The 20,815-nt window shown below is 40.9% G+C and overlaps 1 protein-coding gene across 11 annotated transcripts in view; it reads left to right on the forward strand.

Annotated features, from left to right (window-relative positions):
* The window catches only part of NRG3 (neuregulin 3), a 938,337-nt gene that overhangs the window by 886,813 nt on the left and 30,709 nt on the right, over positions 1–20,815 (forward strand). For all 11 annotated transcript variants that reach the window (XM_074374319.1, XM_074374315.1, XM_074374318.1 and 8 more), the window contains 2 exons: positions 11,799–11,901; positions 18,361–18,487. In XM_074374319.1, the coding sequence (XP_074230420.1) occupies positions 11,799–11,901; positions 18,361–18,487 (230 nt within the window). The remainder of the gene's footprint in view (positions 1–11,798; positions 11,902–18,360; positions 18,488–20,815) is intronic.

Here is a 20,815-nt window from a genome sequence, read left to right on the forward strand (position 1 = left end):
CTTAACTTCTTGTTAGACACTGTTCAATATGGTGGCCACTAAACACATTTTTACACATATTATAATGTATACAAAAATAGAAATTAAGAATTTTAAGGGAATATGGTCAAATAAATACAAGTAATAACTTAAGTATTCAATTACTGAAATTCTGTGATCTGCTAGCATGCCCCTTGCGGTATGTACCATCCACTTTAGGGATCTCTGTTCCAGATTATAGGTGTTTAATATTTAAAGAGATTTTCTTCCCCCCCTGGCAATCTACATAGAAATATGTGAAAGGTGGCTAGTCTGAAATTGGATGAGCTATATATGTATATAAAATACACACTAGATTTCAAAGACTTGGAACCCAAAAAGATTAAAATATTTTATTAATAGTTTTATAGAGATTCCAAGTTGAAATGATATTATTTTCACTATGTTTGGTGAAATAAAATTTATAACTAAAGTTAATTTTGCCTTTTTGTTCTGTTTTTGTTTGTTTGTTTGTTTTGGGGGGTTTTGTTTTGTTTTGGTTTGGTTTGGTTTGGATTTTTTCACTTCTTTTACTGTGTCTTCACTGCCTTGGGTAGATTTGAACAAATACAAATCTAGAGTCACAGTTTTGGAAATTTAGATCTCCTGTCCTGGGGTGGGTGGGGCTCAGCTGTAGGTGTGTTTGAAAAGCTTCCCAGGTATTTCTAATGTACAATCAGAGGAGAGAACCACTGCCTAGAATCCAGAAGCTTCTGCTTTGCTGTCTGGTCCTCAGCCTGACTCTGGACTGCCCCTGATGGGATGCTTACAACGTGGGCCTGAGAAGTGCAAATAGTGTACATGGGCCTGAGCAGCTGTGCAGATGGCTGACTTTGTAGGTGATACTTGTAGATCATGTTAGGTCACCCCTAATATTTAAAGCAAAAGGAGTTAGATTCCTCTAACTTACATCTCACTGGGTGGAAGGAGGTGGAGATCCAGCACAGCAGTCTGGGAAGGGCTGGGTGTCGCTCTGGGCCTGAGTGCTCTTCCATGAAGCCAGGTCGAGATGGATTTAGTGGATTAAATTTCTCACTCCATCAAAACAGCTCGAACATTAGACGGTTCCTATAAACCGCTAAATCAGATTCTCCCCTCATTGCCAAGAAAACAACATTTTATCATTTCAAGTCGCATGTCTTGCTCTTAGAATGTGACTTTGCCAATGAACGATGAATCCTAAGTGACAGAACTTGGAGTTAAGGGTATGGATTGAGGGACAGTTATTACAGCTTCAGGAAAAATGGAGTTGTCAGACCTTTTAATAGTGAAGTCAGAAGCCAAAGGCTGGTTTTACCTTAAAATTGATACTAACCAATAGATTTATTTTCATTCAATTTGCTTTTTACTTATAATTTATTTGTGGCAGGAATAGCATTTAGAAAACCATTGTATTGTAGACATACCAATGAGAAGACTCAGGGCTTTTTATTTTTTTCCAAGTGTGTTTTATAGCATTCACTTATCTATAGCGAGCCAGAGCTATACTGTTTGGGAAAGGAGGGAGAGAGATAAGGAATTATTACAGAGAAGGTTCATATTTGGTGGGGAGCATGGGGGAAGAAAAGGAAATTACAGGTTGAAAATAAATGTGTTTATGAATTTAAACTGTTTCCCCTTAAATATCAAATTTTATGTTTAATGCATATCTAAAAGCACTTTGTATGGAAATAAGATAAAATATAATTTTGAGTGTCAACATTTTACAATGAAGTAATTATTTTACTGTTTCAAAGTAATTTAAATGATGCCCTTTCACAGCAGACTGCAAAGAGCAACGGAATGAATCCCCGGGGTAAAAGGACCCCCCTCTAAGAAGATGTCACCTCTTTTTATTACCCCCCCAATCCCAGGCAGAGGCCCCAAGCAGTAAAATGTCATTAGGCATCCAACCCAGAAGCTGTGGCATTCAGCAAAGGCCAACTGAATACCTTTCCTTGTGCAGAGGAAACACAAGCCTGATACAAGGGTCCAGGAATGAAGATGCTCTTGTCTTCGAGGGGCTCTCAGTCTGGGCTTTGGGGAAAGAGATATGTGCATCTTTGGCACAAGACAGCACAGTTATGGAAAGCTGCAAAATGGATGCAAGAGAGGTCTTGAGAAGAATTTTTCAGATCTGATAGTGTTTGTTCTGTATAGTATTTATTCTGATGGTATTTATAGATTAGTGGCTATATTGATTTTTTAGGACTGCCTATAACAAAATACCACAAACTGGTGGTTAAACAACAGAAATATATTGTCTCCCAGTTCTGGAGCCTAGAAGTACAAGATACAGGTGTGGGCAGGTCCTTCTGAAGACTGTGAGGAAGAATCTGTTCCTGCCTCGTTCCTGGCTTCTGGTGGTTTCCTGGCCATCTTTAGCCTTCCTTGAGTTGTGGATGTATCACCCCAAACTCTGCCTCCATCTTCACTTGGCATTCTTCCTGTGTGTGTGTGTGTGTGTCTGTCTCTAAATACAAATTTCTCTTTTTCATAAGGACACAGAAATCTTGGACTAGGGTCCACCTTAATAAGTAGGGTCCACATTAATAACCTGGATATAGGGTTATTCCCTATATCCAGGGAAGACTGTATTTATAGGCGTGGTGGTTAGAACTTCAGCATCTTTGAGGGGATACAAATCAACCCATAACAATGGTAGTTCTGCAGGTAGGGAAGAGGAAGGGGCTTCCAGGTAGAAATAACACCATCTTAAAGATACGGAACCGTTTCAGTACCTCCTGACCATCTCAGCTCCTCTGCACTCAGATGGATGGGCTGGACCCCCTCCCGCAACCCCCAGCCAAGCAGCATTCTTGGGCTCCTTACAGTAAGGCTCAGGTCGCTTGCTCATTTGATCGTCCTGCTACAGGCTCTTTCGTTGCCCCTCCCTCCCAGTGTGTGTTTAATCTCATTGATCTCAAGGTGAGGACCCAGTTCTTTTGCCTTCAGGACCTCTTTTACCTTAATGAATTTTTTTTCCCTTAACAATGCAGTAATCAGGCCATTTGACTCTTGTTCATTTTTGTCTTCAAGTTAAAAAGTGTGAATGCCAGTTTCTAACATTCTAAATTACTCTCCTTTCATTCTCTTTGCTGATCACGGCTCATTTGCAGTTCCTTGGAAGCTCCTAATATTTTAATCCATCCCCAGCTTGTGTTGATTTTTAAGAACAAAATTGGGAGGAAGCGCTCTTGTTCCAAGAATGATTAAAACTGCAATAAATCCACTTAAACTTAATCCAGTTAAAATGAGGACAAAAAAATTCACAGGCTTACCTCAGAGAGAGACTGACCTACCCGGATTATGAGGTTGACTTGATGAATAGGAATAAATGCTAGAATTAGGCAGGGAGGAATACTGGAATGAAGACTAATTTCCTGAACGGTGGGGTCGTTAGTGAATTTGTTGTCTGACAGTGACTTTTGCTTCTCTGCGTAGATTTTTATCCGCAGGACCTCCGATGATGAAAGTTGGATAAAAGGAGCCCTGGTGATACTGTTAGCTTGACTTTTATGATGAACTATCAGAGAAATCACGCTTTCATTGGACACCTGGTGATAGCATCGTGTAGGGTCTGATTTGTGTATGTTGAATCTGAGGTGACCCAGACAGAAAAGCTTTCACTCTTGTGGCTTAAGGTATATATGTGCACTCGTGACCGTGTGTGTGTACGTGTGTGTATCCATGTTAAGTTTCACATTACTTGGAAGCTAGAGCATTTAGGGAAATCATGCTTGAGTTTTGTGTCTTATCTACTCAATTAAAATCAGCGAGTGGTACAAAGGAGAGATTCCCAGGAGGCAGTAGGATCCTAGGATTCCATCTTTGGAGGCTATGTGGAGCTGCCTTTAAGAGCATTTCCCATTCCCTCACGTGGCAGTGGTACGGTCACCCACACTTCCGTCCTTCATGCAGATGTATCCAGGAGGAAATGGTATAAGAACTGCAACTCTGATATTCCTTTGGCATCTTTTTTTTTTTTTTTAAATTTGATGAATTCTGATAGATGCATATACACCAATGAAACCACCACCACAATCAAGATAGCGAATGTAGTAGAGTTTAACAAGTTTTCACAGAGAGAATTAGAATTCTAAAGACGGTTGGAGTTTCCAAAGGCGTCCTCCTCAGGCAGCTTTGCACACTAGGACTTACACTGTGAGCTGTCCAGTTTAGCAAACAGCATGGTACTCATGGGCTTTCCAAGGATTCTGGGTCTCTGGGGACAATGAGCACACTTTTCTTCTCCAAGAGTCTGTGTCCGGAAGACTGTGAAAGACGGAACCCATCCCCAAGGAGGATGGCTTGCATTTCATCCACTAAAACATCTGGGTAGGAAATTCAGAACTATAAGTTGAAAAATTCAGTTAACAAGAAAAAAAGCATGGGGAGCCATGAGTAAAGAAAACGGCATAAAAATAAGTTCCTTCAATACAGATCTCAGGACACAGGCAGAGAGGTCCCGAGGCAGCAAGTCACCGACTGCCTGCGGGTGAGGTGAGTTTTCCATTAGAGAAATAGAGTATTATGAAGGCCAGTTTTTCGTTTGTTTGCCTTGCAGTGTGTGGGTGATACATGAACAGGGGCCCAAGGGAGTGATGGGGGCCAGCTTCATGACTCCATCAAAGAGGTCATACAGGGTTCCCAGTGACCTCGACGTCACTAAATTAAAGTGCTTTATTTTACTTCGCCTCTTTATCTCCTCTGCAAGATCCTCGTCTACCCTTCCACCAAATTTTGGAGTCTCTCAAGGCTCTATCTTAGGCATTCTTCTCTTATTACTCTCTGTCTTCTCCTGGGGCTCGTATCAGCACACTTTCAGTATATGCATAACCCCTAAATATTTACATCCACAACCCTGTCACCTCCTCTTAGCTTACATCTATACATATTTAAATGCCTACCTTACACCTCTACTTGGGTATCTCATAGGCTTTTAAAAACTCATCCAGTCCAAAACTGAGGTTGGTATCTTTCCTTCCACGTCGGATCCCCCTCCAGTGTACTCCAGCTTAAGTAAGAGCATCGTCATCTATGCCCTTCAGTATTTTCAACCTACTTTTCACTTCTGTTTACTTTACCACCCACCATGGTCGTTACTATTATCATGTCTAAGCTGGTATAACAGCCTTCTAACAGGACTCTGCGTTTACTTTCTCCCTTCTCATCTTTTCTGCATACTGCAGAAAAAATAAATATAATATTATCATATCACACTCCTTTTCTTTCAAGTCCTTCAATACCTTCCTGCTATTGTAAAGACATGTTCACTGTATACCATATTCCCATTGTCTCTGTGTTGCTCTGCTAAGTTGCTAAAGAATAGTAAACAACTTGTGCAAAGGCCCTGTGGTAGGGCACATAACTTCCAGGTCTCCGGATATGCCATTTTGTCTCCTACCACGGGGCCTTTGCACAAGTTGTCTTCTCTTTCTGGATCACTCTCCCCATCCCTGTTCCTCTTGCTTACCTTATACTTAAAATCTCTGATCTCTGGTCTCTATGAATTGGTCAATGTTCCATGTTATAGTCTTTTGTAGGATTAGATACCTCCTTGTAACATTTATTACAGTCCGCATTTCATATCATTGCCTTTATTTACATAGAAAATTGAAATTTATAAAGGTAAAGTAGTATATCTGTGGTTATTCATATTAAAGGTGGCTTAAGTTAAAATCATATCCAAAACAACCAGACTTCCCACCCCTTGCTTTCTGCACCTCACCATGCTGGTTCTCACCCAGCACTCTATGAACCAAAGGCCCTGAGAGTACCATCACCGCAACAACACCTGGGTCTATAAAATCACTCACAGTCTTTGGAGTTTTAATTTCACTCTTGATTTAAACTCAGAATGGATTTTGTGCATTTCCCCAGGCTATGTTTGACGAGCTTCACATAAGAACAAAACACCATGCAGATTTTATGTGGATATAGTCTTTTGTTTGTTTGTTTGTTTTAATGGGTATCATTATCCACAATTTTCATAATTCTTTTCATTGGCAGAAGCAGGGTGGGTTAGATTATTATATGTAAGTCATGCTTCTTGCATTATAGTCACCAACTTATAGAAATGAAGTGAAACGGAATTCTTTATCATTGGTACAACTATTTACTTGTTTCCAAGTTCAACTGGAAGATTTAATGAGCTTACAAATGCAGAGGTGGAAAGGATGGCATTCTTTAAGATGGTAATATGCCCAAGCAAAGTCTCAATGACACATTTTTTTTAACCTCTTTAATTTGAATCTTTCCAAATTTAAAATGTCAGCCAAGACTTGCCAGGGCCACATGAATGCCCCTTTTCATTTATTCAAAAATATGGATAATGTGATATTTCTCTTAGGTTTACTTTCTGTCTTTGGATGCTCCAGTCTGAATAAAGACATTGAAAATGGAAATAAAGACAAAGAGGGGAGAGAGGAAGGGATAGTTCTTCTAAAACATTGTTTCCCAGTATACTGCTGCAGGGAAAAACTTTAAAATGTGTGATTGTATTTAAAGAGAGGATATAATGCATGATCTCAGGAAAGAAAAGAAAGGAAGGGAGGGAGGGAGGGAAGGAGAAAGGATGGAAGGAAGAAAGGAAAGAAGGAAATAGATCCTAAGAATCAGGCTCTGTACGTATAAGTTTTCATTCAGGTCTGTTGTGTCTGATACCAATTTGCCCAATTAAAGGTGACGTATGCAATTGACTTGGCTGGTACAGGAACATCACAAGTCATGGACTCATTTCAGCTGGCCCTGGAAGCTTCTGGGGCATTTTAGAAGCACTCCAGAAAGTCATGGTATAGGGAATTCTGCGTCCATGAGCCAACTCTCCCCCCCGGTTTTCCAGCTGTGGACTGGCATCAGCACCGGGTGGGACTTGGCCAGAACAGAAAGCCAGGTTGTACACCAGGGCGAGCATGGAGTGTGTTCACAACAATAGACAAATCCAACACACAGAGCGAGCATCTTTCTGGGGCCTGAACAGCCCCCCTGAAAATCACCCAGAAAGCCAGGGCCTGGCCCACAGACGGTGTGGAAAAGAAGATGAACAATGAGATCATCTACCTGTTGGTAGATCACGCTATAGTATCTTCTGAGGCCTGGGGACAAACAGCCCCACCGTTTTCTTCATGACTCTTTGCTGCTGAAAAGGACGTGGTGAGTACAAAGTCAAAGGAGGAGGCCAGATCTGAATGGGAAAAACCCCATGAAAGGAGCTGATGTCAAGTTCAGGAATGTGTGGGGTTGTGGCAGGTGGTCAACCCCAGAAAGGAGGACTTGTGTGAATAACAGAGAATATTAAACCTTAAGAGCACCCTGGGTGAGTTGATGTATCACACACAGCTTAAAGCAGGAGATCTATAAAGGCAGAAATAGCTATTTATTCCGAGATCACAATCTTATGGTGTCAGTTTCATGAGAAGCACTGCGCTAGATGCTGGAGAAACAGCGGTAAGCCAAATGAATAAATCAACAAAAACATGGTCCCCGGCACCAAGGAAGCTTGTGGTGGAGAAAAAGAGTAGTTAGTGTGGGTGGGTGGTGTCATGCTGGGCGAGTATCTTTTATATTATGTATATTCTTTATATATTACCTATAATCCTTTGTTCCCCAGGATTAATATATTTACAACTATACTTGATATAAAATAAAACACTTATTCTGAAACTTTTCATTTGATGCATTTTGACATAAATATTCACCCATGAACACCTCATCATATTTGAGACAATGAACACATCTGTAAGTCCCCAAAGTGTCTCGTCACTTTGTAGTCTCATTCCTCTGCCCCTCCCTACTCTTGACCCCAGGTATCCACCAACAGGCTTTCTGTTACTATAGATTAGTGTCCGTTTCCCAGAATTTCTTATAACTGGAATAACACATGTGCCCTTTTTTTTTGGTCTGACTTAATGCACTCAGCATAATTGCTCTGAGATTTATGTGTTTTGTCACTTATATCAGTAGTTAGTTCTTTTTATAGTTGATTCATATTCCATTGTATGAATATACCACAGTTTGTTTATCCGTTCACCTGTCAAATACGGGCATTTGGATTCTTTCCAGCTTTTTGCTATCACAAAGCTGCAATGAATATTTACATACATAATGAAGATATATTTTATTAGTCTTGACTAAATACTTAGGAATGGAATGCCTGCCTCATAATGTAGGTGTATCCTTACTTTCTATGAAACTATTTTTTAAGTGGTTATACCATTTTATATTTCTATCTCACCAGAAGTACGTAAGAGTTCAAATTGCTCCATACCCTTGGTATGGTTAGCCTTCAATTTTAGCTAATCTAGTAGGAATGCCATTTATCTCATTATAGTTTAATTTTCAATTCCATAATGACTAATGATGTTGGGTATTTTTCCACATACCTGTTTGCCATTTATGTATCTTTGGGGAAGTGTTCGTTCAAAATTTTTGCCCATTTTTAAATTGGTGGATTGTCATTTTATTATTGAGTAGTAAGAGATCCTCACATATTATAGATACAAGTCTACTTTTGCTATATATTTGCAGATTTTTTCCCAAAGTGTGTCTTGCCTTTTCATTTTCATAGTGGTGTCTTTTGAAGAGCAAAGCATTGTTAATTTTGGTGAAGTCCATTTTGTTGACTTAAAATATGTTATAGTTCATATCTTTTGTGTTGTAGTTAAGGAATCTTTGTCAAACTTATGATTGTTAAGATTTTCTCCTGTATTTTCTTTAAAAGTTTTGTAATTTTAAATTCTCCATTAATGTCTATAATCCTTTGAGTTTATATTTGAGTAAGATATGAAGTTAGAGTTGAGGTTTCTTTTTCGTGGCTACGGCTCTACTGTTGTTACAACATCAGTTTTTGAGAAGATCTTTTCCTCATTGAACTGCCTTGGAATCTTTTTCAAAAATCAATTGGCCACATATGTTTGCATGTGTTTCTGAACTTTATTGTCTATTCCATTGATTTATCTGTTTATAAATAGGTCAGTACCATGTTGGCTTGATTACTAGAGCTTTATAAGTCTTGGAATAAAGTAGTTTTGAGTCCTTCAACTTTGTTCTCTTGGCTACCAAAAAAGTTATTTTGACTTATCTAGATCTTTTATATTGCCATATAAGTCATTTAGAATCAACTTGTTAATTTCTATACAACAACAACAACCAAATGCCTCCTGCGATTTCAATAGAATTGCACTCAATCTCTTTTAACTTGAGGAGAATTGTTGTCTTAATAATACTCAGTCTTTAACCCATAAATATGATGTATCTATTTACCTAGGTCTTCTTTAAATTGTCTCAGTAAAGTTTGGTCATTTTCAGCGCACAGGTCTTGTGTATCGTTTGTCAAATTTATTGCTACGTACTTTATATATTTTGATGGTATTGTAAATGATACTTTTATTATGATTTCTGATTATTTGTTGGAATTAAATAGACACTCATTTAATTTTTGTATTATCTATCCTGCAACCTCACATCTTTCAAGCTTGCTTATTAATTATTCTAGTCCTTTGTAGAGACCCTTAGATTTTCTGCAGAGATGATTATGTTGTCTGAGAACAAAGATGACTTTTCTTCTTCTTCCCCCAAACTTCGAATGGCCTTAATACCTATTTTTGCCTTATTGCATTGACTGTATATACCAGTAGTACAATGTTGAGTAGAAGTGGTGAGAGTGTACATTCTTGCTTTATTCCTGGTATCAGGAGAAAAGTGACGTTTTGCAATTAGGTATAATTTTGTTATATACTCTTTGTCAGGATGAGGAAGTTTCCTTTTGGTCTTAGTTTCTGAGAGTTTTAATTAGGAATGAATATTAGATCTTGTTAAGTAGTTTTTCCCACTAATCTGATAATTAAATAACTTTTCTTGACTTTGATCAATTTTAAAATATTAAACCAACCTTGCATTCCTTGTGTAAACCCAGTTGGCCATGATGTATTATTTTTAACATCTTGTTGGATTTGATTTCCTAAAAATTTGTTATGAATATTTGCATCTATGTTAATGAGAGATATATGTCTGTAATTTATTTTCTTTTTATGTCTTTGTCTGGTTTTGTTATAAAGGAAAGGCTGGCATCATATAATGAATTGGAATGTTTTTCCCTTCCTATCAGTTTTCAGTGATGAGAAGACCCCAAGAAGGTAGAAGACAATGGTATCCAAAAAAAATTCGTCTTTGGTAGAAGATAGCACTTTCTCTAACGTACCCGTTCTTTACCTTCAGTGTGCATGAGAAACACCTGAAAATGTTCTTTTAAATAAAGATTTTGACTTAGAAGGTCCTAAATGGATACCATAGTTAGCATGAACAAAGAAAACCAAACCTCCCCCAGGTTAATTTTCATAGTTGATCTGTGGTCTGAGGATTCTTTAGTCAATGGTTTTCCAAGGATGTTTCACAAACTAGCAGTATCAGAATCACCTGGGAACTTTTAAAAAATGCAAATGTTCTGTTCCCACCTTATAGCAACTAAATCAATAACTCTAGGAGAGAAAGTAGGTGGCAATTGCTCCCTCAGTAGCCCTCAAAGTGACTCCAATGCACACTAAAGTTTGAGAACTACTGTACGGTTAATAAGAGTGAAACAAAAAGGAAAAGATATGGATACAGTTAATTTTGTATACTTTGTGTTATAAATAGAGATGATTTCTTCTATACTGGCCTTCTTTTCTTTATAACATATATGGAAAATCTGAGAGTGAGGAAGTGGAGGGTAAGTAATGAGACTGAGTAGTCAAGAAGGTATGAATAATCAACAGGAAAATAGGGGAGCAGGCTGATGAGGTTGTTAGTCACTATTGGACATCTTGTTAAGCAATGTGATTTCAATCTTTATTGATGTCCATCTTCCCATTTGTGTAATCTTCTTTCAGAATTCTGAGCTGCTCAAGGTAGAGATATGGAGAAGGCAGTTCTTGGATCCATACAGTTATTTTGCCAAATGGATAATAGGGAAGGGGGGGAAGGGATATAGGAGTTGAGGATATTTGCAAGAAAGTGAATGACTATAACCATGGACCATAGTCTCTGTGCTGCATGAAGAGAGAAATGAAGACAAGAGAAGGATAATCAATAGAAAGGAAGTTCTGAGATCTAAGGGTAGAGGTCTTGAGATGGAAGAACTGTCTCAGTAGACATATTTGAGAAAATGAGCTAGAAGTGTACGTGATAATACCTGAAAAGTGAAGTGCTTGTTTTAAATTCTTTTTTTTTTTTTTTGTAATAAGAAGCTATAAGATATGACCTTGGTTGAGATTACTGTGCCAGATCATTGGTATTGAGGAATTCATAGAATGGGTGAATAAATATTCACATGTACATTGAAGTTCTCTTTCATTGGGGATGTCAGTCATAGTAGTGGGTGGGATGAATGGGAGACTGACAGCCAAGGACCAAATCAGAAAATATAGTGACGTAAGTTTTACATGATGTAAGTTGAAAGTCATCACTGGCATAGAACAGTTCTGAAAGAAGATTGTTTTGGGCCCCACCATAATTTTAAAAATGTGTGTCCCTAGTATGTCCTAAAGTCGTGATCCATCTTTTGATAACCAGATTCATAACTGTGATATCTGTGTACAAGCTCTGATTTAGCCATGCAGATACAAAAAAAAAAAAAATCAGCTATCCTACAGACCATTGCAAAGAAATTGAATCAAATAACTTCCTCATGTTTTCCTATTCACTACAGGAACAAAAAACTTTGCTTTGAAAGGCTTCCTACCAGCTCAAAAGTACAAGGATGGAGATGATCTCTGCTGTGCCCTGCTAACCATCCATTCTAATTCTCTTTTTCAAATTCACAGAGAGTGAAGAAGTGTATCAAAGGCAGGTGCTGTCAATTTCATGTATCATCTTTGGAATTGTCATCGTGGGCATGTTCTGTGCAGCGTTCTACTTCAAAAGCAAGTAAGACCATTTCTCTCTAGTGTTAAAAGGTTACTTCTCAGAAGAAGCACCTTTGTCTTTCTTTACATTCTCAGTCTGAGCTCCAGGCAGAGGGATCTTGTGCAAATGGGTCCATCAAACATCCATAAATGACAGAATCTTTTGTAGCCTGTGGTGAGTGTGTGTAGCGTGTACGTGCATGTGGGTGTTTGTGTGTGTGTGTGTGTGTGTGGTTTATCTTTGATGCACATACTAATCATTCCTCTCTGTGCTCATCAACACTCTAAGTCCTTTGCACGTTTTGATTGCCTCCAGGAATTAAAGGCTCAGCGTCTGCCTGTCACTCAGGGGTTAACTCTTCTGAACAGAGAAGTCCCTGCTGTAGACCTGAACATTATCAACTAGTGTCTAGCTTTTTATGAAAACACACACACACACTTTTCCTCTTATCATGTTTTTCACCTGATACCCATAAAAGTTGTAGCCAAATATGAAATATGAATACTATAAAATCCACTTTGGTATGCACATCTTGAATATGCCCTGTGCTTACCTTGCCAAGAAACTAAAGCTTCTGCAGGTAAAGGTGCTTTTTTGGGGGCTAATAAAGTAGAATAAAAAATATACATATATATGTATATAAGTATGTATGTGTATATACATATATTTACTCTAAATATACTTCATAGTACTTTATTTATGTAAATGACATAATCTTGCACTTAAGAAATGCAGATTAAAATATTAAATTCCTTGGTTTCTTGTAAGGTGTGCAGGCATTAAGAAGCTGGCATAGATTCTTTTCCTACAGCTTGTCTGAAATCCAAGCCAACACATAATTGTTTTTCATTGGACCTGTATTTTTTCCTACCCATTTGCTCTTCTAAAAATGGATCAATTTCCAGATACAGTCCATGATACCTGTCTGCATGTTGTTTATGTCAATCTTTAAAAAGAACAATGCTTAGAATTTTAAAAAATAATAGAAATCAGGTATGAATCCAGAATTAGTGACTATTATTTTTTAGTAAACTATTTCAGAAGAGCTTTAGGTTCTCAGAATTGTTGTGAAAATAGTACAGACACATCCAATGTTCCCCAGACTCAGTTTCCCCTACGATTCATGTCATACTAGAATGTTGCATTATGACAACCAATGGAACCATGTTGATACAGTGTTACTAACGACAGTTCATACTTTCAGATTTCCTTGGTTTTTACCTAATGTGCATTTGTTTTTGTTCCAAGGCTCCAGCCAGGAAACCACATCACATTTCCTTGTCATATCTCCTAGGCAGCTCTTGGCCGTGACAGGTGTTAGTGTTCAATCTCTGAGCACTTAACTCTGTATCAGGGATATTGGGCTTCTCATATCTTATATCCCAACCCTCGTAACAACTGGAATGATCAGTATTGCTCAATTTTAAGATAATGTCTGAATTTAATTTTAAAACATTAATTTGTCAAAGCTACAAAGTAGGAACTTGCAGATGGGTCTTTAAATCGCGTGCTCTGGACCATTCTACCATATTGGCTCACACAGTCCCGCTGCTGGACGGTGAGTGCTCGGAGTGACTGGGGAACGTCGGTTCCCACCGCAGACCATAGCTCTTTATGCTCTCAGCCAGGCTGCGTGACACAGTGGTCAGGGTTTTACAAGCATTAGCCATACCTGTGCTCAGACCTGCAGTCTTGCCACCTGCTTATTATGCATTATTAGGCAAATTACATCTAGTCCCTTAGCTTCCGTTTCCTTTTTGGTAAAATATAGCTAAAATCTGGCCCCCAATAATATCTACCTTACAGAATGTAAGGATTAGCCAGAAAATACTGTAAAGGGCACAGCATACTGTTTCAGCGAGTAAGCACTCAGTGAGGGCTTGTTATTGTTAACACCTACGGCTTTCCACACCGGAACTCACAGGCTGGGTGACAGCAAAGTGAAGCCCGTCCCCTGGAGCACGAGAGGGGTCGTCACACTCAGCAGGGCGTTAGAAGGGGCTCCTGGAAAGTGCTGTGTCAGGGGGAGAGAGATTGCGTACTTAACAATAAGCAAATTACTGTGGAGAAGTAGTCCATCACTTATTTTCGGAGGGTAATTGGTAGTTGTGCCACATTTAAACGAAAGACGGATTGTGGCCGTCACGAGAACAGAGAACAGCTGGAGAGCAGGAGGACGTCCATCCTCAGAGCTGTCAGTCCCTCCCTGTGTGGACGGCAAGCGGGCTCAGCCACCAGTGTGTCCTCCTGGGGCTCAGCCAGCTGGCAGGGGTTCTCACGGAAACACTGCGACCCTAGATTCGTCCTGGGAGACTCAGAGGACCAAGCCAATGGAAGTGAGCGGATCGGGGTGCTGCTGTCTTTCTGCCTGCCCAGCCGGGACACACTTTTATTTAAAAATAAATAAGTTAGTGTAAAAATAATACAGTAATAATAAAATTTAAAGCCTTTCCCAACTGGAGTCATATTCCTCATCAGAGACCTAGAGCGTATTTCCTTCTTGTAATACAATTTCTAAGCATGATCGTCCTTCATTTTTCTTTGCCTGAGAGAAGAGCCACACCCCACCCCATGCATCTAATTTATATAGCTGAAAGCAATGTACATTTTTATAACACCCTGGCACAAGTTTTTTTCTTGCCTTCATTCCTGGAATTCTAATTCAGCTCCCCAAACCTTGGGGACAGCCGAATAGGCAGACTCTACCTTGACCTTTCTTTACTTTCTCACATACTATAGGACTGTTTTACGTGTATAATTTTTTTGGCCTCATCTTGGAAGTCCCAAGTCTTCTGGGATTCTAGGACCTGTCATTGGTTTCCAAATAAATTCACTTGAACTTCCACCCAACATACTAGAATGTACAGTGCCCAGAGAGAGTCAGGACTTACCCCAAAGCTCACATTCTCGGTTATTTATGTTTTACTTCCCAAAACCCTTCAGATTTGGCCACTCTGGTCCTTTCTCCATTCACTTGTCACCCTTGGGATGGCATGGCCTCAGGCAGTGGAATATTGCAGTGAATTGTTAGCCCATGAACGTTTGAATGTGGGTAACATGAAGAGGTAGAAGTGAGGAACACTTTCTGGAATTTAGAGGACTTTCTGATTGAGTTCATTGGACCCCAACCACTTAAAAGGGTACAGTGAAAGAAAGTCTCTTTCCATCGGTCCCAAGAAGCCCAGTATTCCCATAAGTGGTTAATAGAATTACAGATTGAGCCTTTCAGATCGGGCTGAAATGGCTCACGTGGCAACTATAAATTCTTCCAGGTTTTCTTTCTACTTTTAACTCACGGGGGCTGGGACACATAAGACTGGCAGTGGGAGTCCTCAGTGGGCTTTGGAAATGCAAGACGTGATTCGACTCTAAAAACGGAACTGGAATAGGAGACAAGATGTTCCAGGAGCAGAAGCGGGGACAAATAATGATCACAACTGGGAGAAATACAGGAGGAGAAGGGAGCACTGGTACTACCAGTAAAAAGGCAGATGTGATAACAAACTGCCCTGACTGTAGGTTATCACCCTCTGAAGTCAGGATCTTAGATCACGAAGAAAGGCTCTTAGGGGCAGGCAATGGATGTTCTGATATGATGCCATGATTCTCTTCACTGTGAAGGTCTTAGTCCCCCAGTTACTAGAATAGAGTAGAGATAAGAGTTGACTTTCTCCAGCCCAGGCTCTGACCTGAGATGCCCCGCATCCAATGGCAGGTCAGTGTGAGGCTCTGAAGGTCTAGACCTTTGCCCCAACTTGGGGTGAAGGCTGTGCTCATTTCAGAGTTCCCCATGGGATTTGCTGAGGTCTTCACTGAGACTGCACCCCATTCCAGAGCCTCCTTCTGCCCAGTCCTGTTTCCTTCCTTTCATTTCCATTGGTGTTAATCCAAAGGGCCGTCTCTGATAAAAATCACTCATGCTACCTCCAGCTCCGTGTCTCCAGTTCCAGGAACCCAACCTGCAACATGACAAATGACTTCTCCCAGTGGACTGGTGATGCCTGATCTTCTGCCATGTACATCTTCCTGCTGAGTTGGGCTGTAGCGAAATAAAACTCAAAGAACTATAGAATTTCCACAGCAACATTGATAGGCTATTAGGGGTTCCAGTGAGCAGTGCCCGTACCTTGTCTTCCCCAGAGCAACTGCTCTCAGGAGAGAGCTCATGGTATTGCAGCCAGACATTTCTCATTTCCCTTGTTCTCATTTGCTGGGGAAAGGAGGAAAGAGCCAAAAATGTGTGTGCTTGGGAAGGAGAGGGGTGATAGAGAAGGAGGCAGGCTTCTCATTAATATTCAGGAATATTAATGAGTTAGGACTGGAGTGAGACGCAAGGAAAGGAAAGCAAATTACAAAGAGGACTTAGGGAGGAGGGTATAGCTCAGATGGTAGAGCACATGCTTAGCATAGATGAGGTCCTGGGTTCAATCCCCAGTACCTCCTCTAAAAGTCAACAAGCCTAGTTACCTCCTCCACCCTGCCAAAATAAAATAGTTAAATAATACAGTAATAAATAGAATATTTTTTTAAAACAGATGTTTAAAGGAAAAGGATTTAGGAAATGCAGTCAGACATTTTTATGAGGAAAATTCCTTTGTAAGTTTACATTTCCCAGACACTGAATGATGGAATTGCTGAAAAGATCATTAGTATTTCTACTATCTAATTCTTGGGAAAGTAACCAGATCCTTACTCGGTGCCAAGCCCCCTTTTACTGCTTCATGATGATTTACTTCCTCATCTCTCCTTTGCGTCATCAGTGAATCCCTGATAGGATTTTGTGGCTAAATGTGCATCTTAAACTGCTGAAATGATGGATTTGTTTCCAACAATAGGCTACAGATTAGCTGTTAGGAAGAAGATAGATTATTACAACTGCATGAAAGCAACTAAGAGTGCTGGAGATAAAAGCCCCCCAAATAATTGAAAAGATAAAAGAAACAGAGCTACATCACACTGGTGTTGTAAATTCAAAAGAGATAACGATGCTCAAAGCCTCCAAATCCTGTAGCAAATGCTGCGCCTGGCTCGCGAGAGAGGCAATTAACAAGATCCCTTCTTTCATCTTTGAGCCAAGGTTCTAATTCCTCGGTAGCATCTGCCCGTGCTACTAAGCTTGCTAAGTGGTGAGGAGTGGAACAGATGAACACTTTGTGTGTTCTCGCTCTTCATATTCACAGTATTTGTGGGATGGGAGATAGCTTTTACAAACTCCACTGACGGACGAGGAAACGGAGGCTCAGAGAAGCTTTGGGAATCAGTCATGTTGATTGCGGAAATCAAAAACAAAGCTGGTGGGTGGCAGCTCTGGAAGTCAAATCTCAGTTACTCTGATCCCAGAGCCCAGGCTCTATAGAGTGCTGTCTGCCTGGGAAAGCTTGCTGCCAGAGATGTGCACAGCCTCCACCCAGGGCACCCTCCTTGACACAAACCCGAGGAAGAGGCGAAAGTCTAGGGGAGAATGATTCTGCAAAGTTGGTTTTATGGGTATTGCGTCTTCTGCTGGTGGATAATTGCTATAAAGCGCTTGAGAGAACAGCTGATAACACAGTAATGTGTCAGATCTTTCTGGGATAGCCACAGAATAGTTCAAAACAACAGTCAGTTGACAGGCAGGAGTACTTGGAGTCCAAAAACTAAAAATTGTCTCAGCCTTCCCACTGCCAAGCTGTGTGACGTGGGCAAGTGGTTTGACAGTCGTGGGTGGTGGCTCAAAGTGCAGAGTGCACAGCCTGCACAGCCAGACTTCCTAGGTTCAAATCCCACTCTACCATTTACTAGCTATGTGACTTTGGGCAAATCCTTTACCTTCGCTGTGCCTCAGTTTCTTTCACCTATTAAATGGGCGTAGGATTAATCCCTCATCACACAGAATTACTGTGAAGAATAAGTGAGTTGATACACGTGAAATACTTCAAATGATGCTCGGCATTTAGTAGGTGCTCTTTAAGAGTTAACTAAGTTTCTTATTTACAAAAGTTATAAAAATCTACATTCGGGGCTGATGATGACAATAAGTGAACTATTTCAATATTATAAAACAGAAGATATACACATGAAATGGTATATATGAAAGCTACACAAATTTGAATTGGACAAATATAAATGTAAATTTACAGGTATGTTATATGTAACTGCGAGATCCCAGCTTCCAATTTTTTCCGCTGGTCACTTCAGAGCATTTCTGATTCTTTGCAGTTGAGCACAAGGGGGAAGAGACCTCTTGCGTTCAGTAGGGCCTGGACAATGTGTTACACGTGTGCCTGTCCTTGGAGCGCCACTGGGTGTGCATCCCCGGATGATAACGGGTGATGCCAGTATTTCTCGGTGGAGTTGGAAACGAGGGAAGGATTCTTGGTTAACTGAGTTTATCTAACTTTGGCAAATGACAAATACAGATCTTGAGAATGAATGCACCTCAAAAAATGACTAGAAAAAACTTACGTAACTATTTATCCGTGGATTTATTTAAACCTACAGGAAACAAGCGAAACAAGTTCAAGAGCAGCTGAAGGAGCCACATCATGCTAAAAGCTACGGTCTCAAGACGCCCAGCACTTTGGCAAAGTCAGAGAACTTGGTGAAGAACCATGTCCAGCTGCAAAACGTAAGTGCCACATCTGTACATCCCTTCCCGCAGCCCACCTCGGTGCTCCCGGTCCAGAGGGGATGGGGAGCCTGTGATCAGACGTGTCGATTTTTTTTTTTTCAGTGCTTTGTAAATCTTTCTTGAAATCATCTTGCATTTTCCTGTGTGCACATGCATACTAGATAAAAGAGAGAAAAACTAAATCTCAGCTCTCGATTATAACCTGTAATATAAATTAAACTCTGGAAGCGAAAAGAGCTTCAGTTCTTCGATCTGTAATCACTTATTAAATCCTTACTTGTGTCAGAAATTGTGCTGGGCTCTGGGGATGCCATGTTCCCTACGCGTTGGAAACTTATGTAAGTAAGAAATACAGACAACCCAGAGGAGGCTTGTGGGATGAGATGGTTGATGTTGTAACAGAGATGGGAGAAGAGACCGAAGGGAGATGATGGGGACAGAAGTGGAGGCAGCAAAAAAAAAAAAAAAAAAGAAAAAAGAAAAAAAATCCAGGCTTGAATTGGATTTTGAAGAATATGAGAGGTTCATCAGGTCGGCAAAGAGCAAAGGACAAGAAGAAACTAGAACAGACAGAGAATAAGGCCATGGAACCCTAAGAACACACGCTATGTTGGGCAGCTCTGAGGTAGGGGGTGTGAGAGAAGCCAAGTTCAGAAAGGTGGGAAGTGAGAGTTTCGGTCCAAGAGGAGGTACTTCCTAACACCAGGCCTTAAACAGATGCCAGAACTTGAAGTTAAAGGCAAACTCTTTGAATCCTACCTTCTTTCTTAAGTCGTTTTAATAATTTCTGAAATGTTGTGTGACACAAAGGGGCGGCCAATCGGTGAGCCAGTGACCCGCGGGTTGGTAAAAGAATGTACCAGTGGTTAAGTGTAAGAATAGAAATGGGAGTTGATAGGGAAGGCTGTCATAGACAACTGTAATGCACACAACAAGGGGTGCCTGTGAGAGCTCCGGGGGCCGGAGGCTGGGGTCTTTTATAAGGTGGGGTCACAGGGTGCCTGATCTGCTTGTGTGCAAGTCTCTATAGGTGAGGTAAGAGGTTTAGGGTCCGTGAAGGGCGGTGGGCTTTGGCTGTGATAATGTAGGCATTACCTGGGGCTACTAGTTTGTTAGGGGAAAGAATGTACTAGTAAAGAATGCACTCTGTGTGTCGAGAGATCCCAGGCAGACATCTGAGAGCCCAGAAATGGGGGTCGTCCGGACTCTGAAGGACATCAGTTGGCCCAACGTGAGATATATTGCAAAACGCTAAATTAAAGACAAGCAACAGTTACCCAACTCAGTTTGACTGCTCGGCGTTCAAAAGCCAACACTCCGTCTGAGACGAGTGTAACTCCGAAGATTCTGCTCCACCGTGAAAGTTTTAAAGGGAGCATCATTTGGGGAGGGGGACAGAGTCCTCATTATCCTCCACTGTGTGCAGACTTCTTCTGATTGGTTGGTGGTGAGGTAATGGGGCGGTGTTCCTGGAATCTCCTGCTCAGCCTGCAGTTGCCATCCTGCACCTGGGTGGGGGCCGATGTTCCTGCAGGGAAGAACTCAGCGGGATTGCTGTGCATATTCCTAGAAGAGGAACCAGGACCCTGCCCCATTGTTTCTCCACTCTGTCTGTCTTGTTTCTGCATTCCCTCCCTTCCCTGATTAGCAACTATTTGAATCTGCCCTTTGGAACTCAGGGAACACCGAGGAGGCTGAACCAAGCCTGTTTCCTACAAACGACAAACGAGGGACACGGATGGGATTTGTACCCTGCAGGGCCCCACGGGACAAACTGGAAGAGCCCTGTCAGGGGAGCAGCTCTCTCTGCCCCCACACAGGACCCTGAGGCAGGAAGCAAAAGAGCAAAGGCCACGGTATAAACCTGGTATTTGAGTGCAATACACAGTCACCCAGGACACAGTCACAGCCCTCCAGGTCTGTAAAGCGCTGGGAATTTACACATCATTTGTGAGCCTGGGAAATCACTACCTCAAAAGTCACCGTTACGCTGGGCAAAACGGATGTACTTAGATGATTAAGGCAGAATTCATAAATCCGCAATGCTGCCCCGCAAAGTTTTGTTAAAACTTGTAATCGTGACTGTGCGTAGGGATTGCTCTTTCCTGAAACAGACGGAATGCTTTTGCTAATGATTTCTAATAAATATCATCCCACTGATGCAGGAAAGCGGATGTGGGGCGTGAGGGCGGCCGAGTCCCAGGTCTCAGCTGAGCCCCTGGGACGTGCCCCGCCAGGTGTGGGTCCTTGGATTTGCGCAGGAAAGAATTCAAGTGCGAGCCACCGCTGAGTAAAGGTAGATTTATTTAGAGAGATGCATACTGC

The sequence above is a fragment of the Camelus bactrianus genome, chromosome 11 (genome assembly GCF_048773025.1).
Source record: "Camelus bactrianus isolate YW-2024 breed Bactrian camel chromosome 11, ASM4877302v1, whole genome shotgun sequence".
Lineage (NCBI taxonomy): Eukaryota > Metazoa > Chordata > Mammalia > Artiodactyla > Camelidae > Camelus > Camelus bactrianus.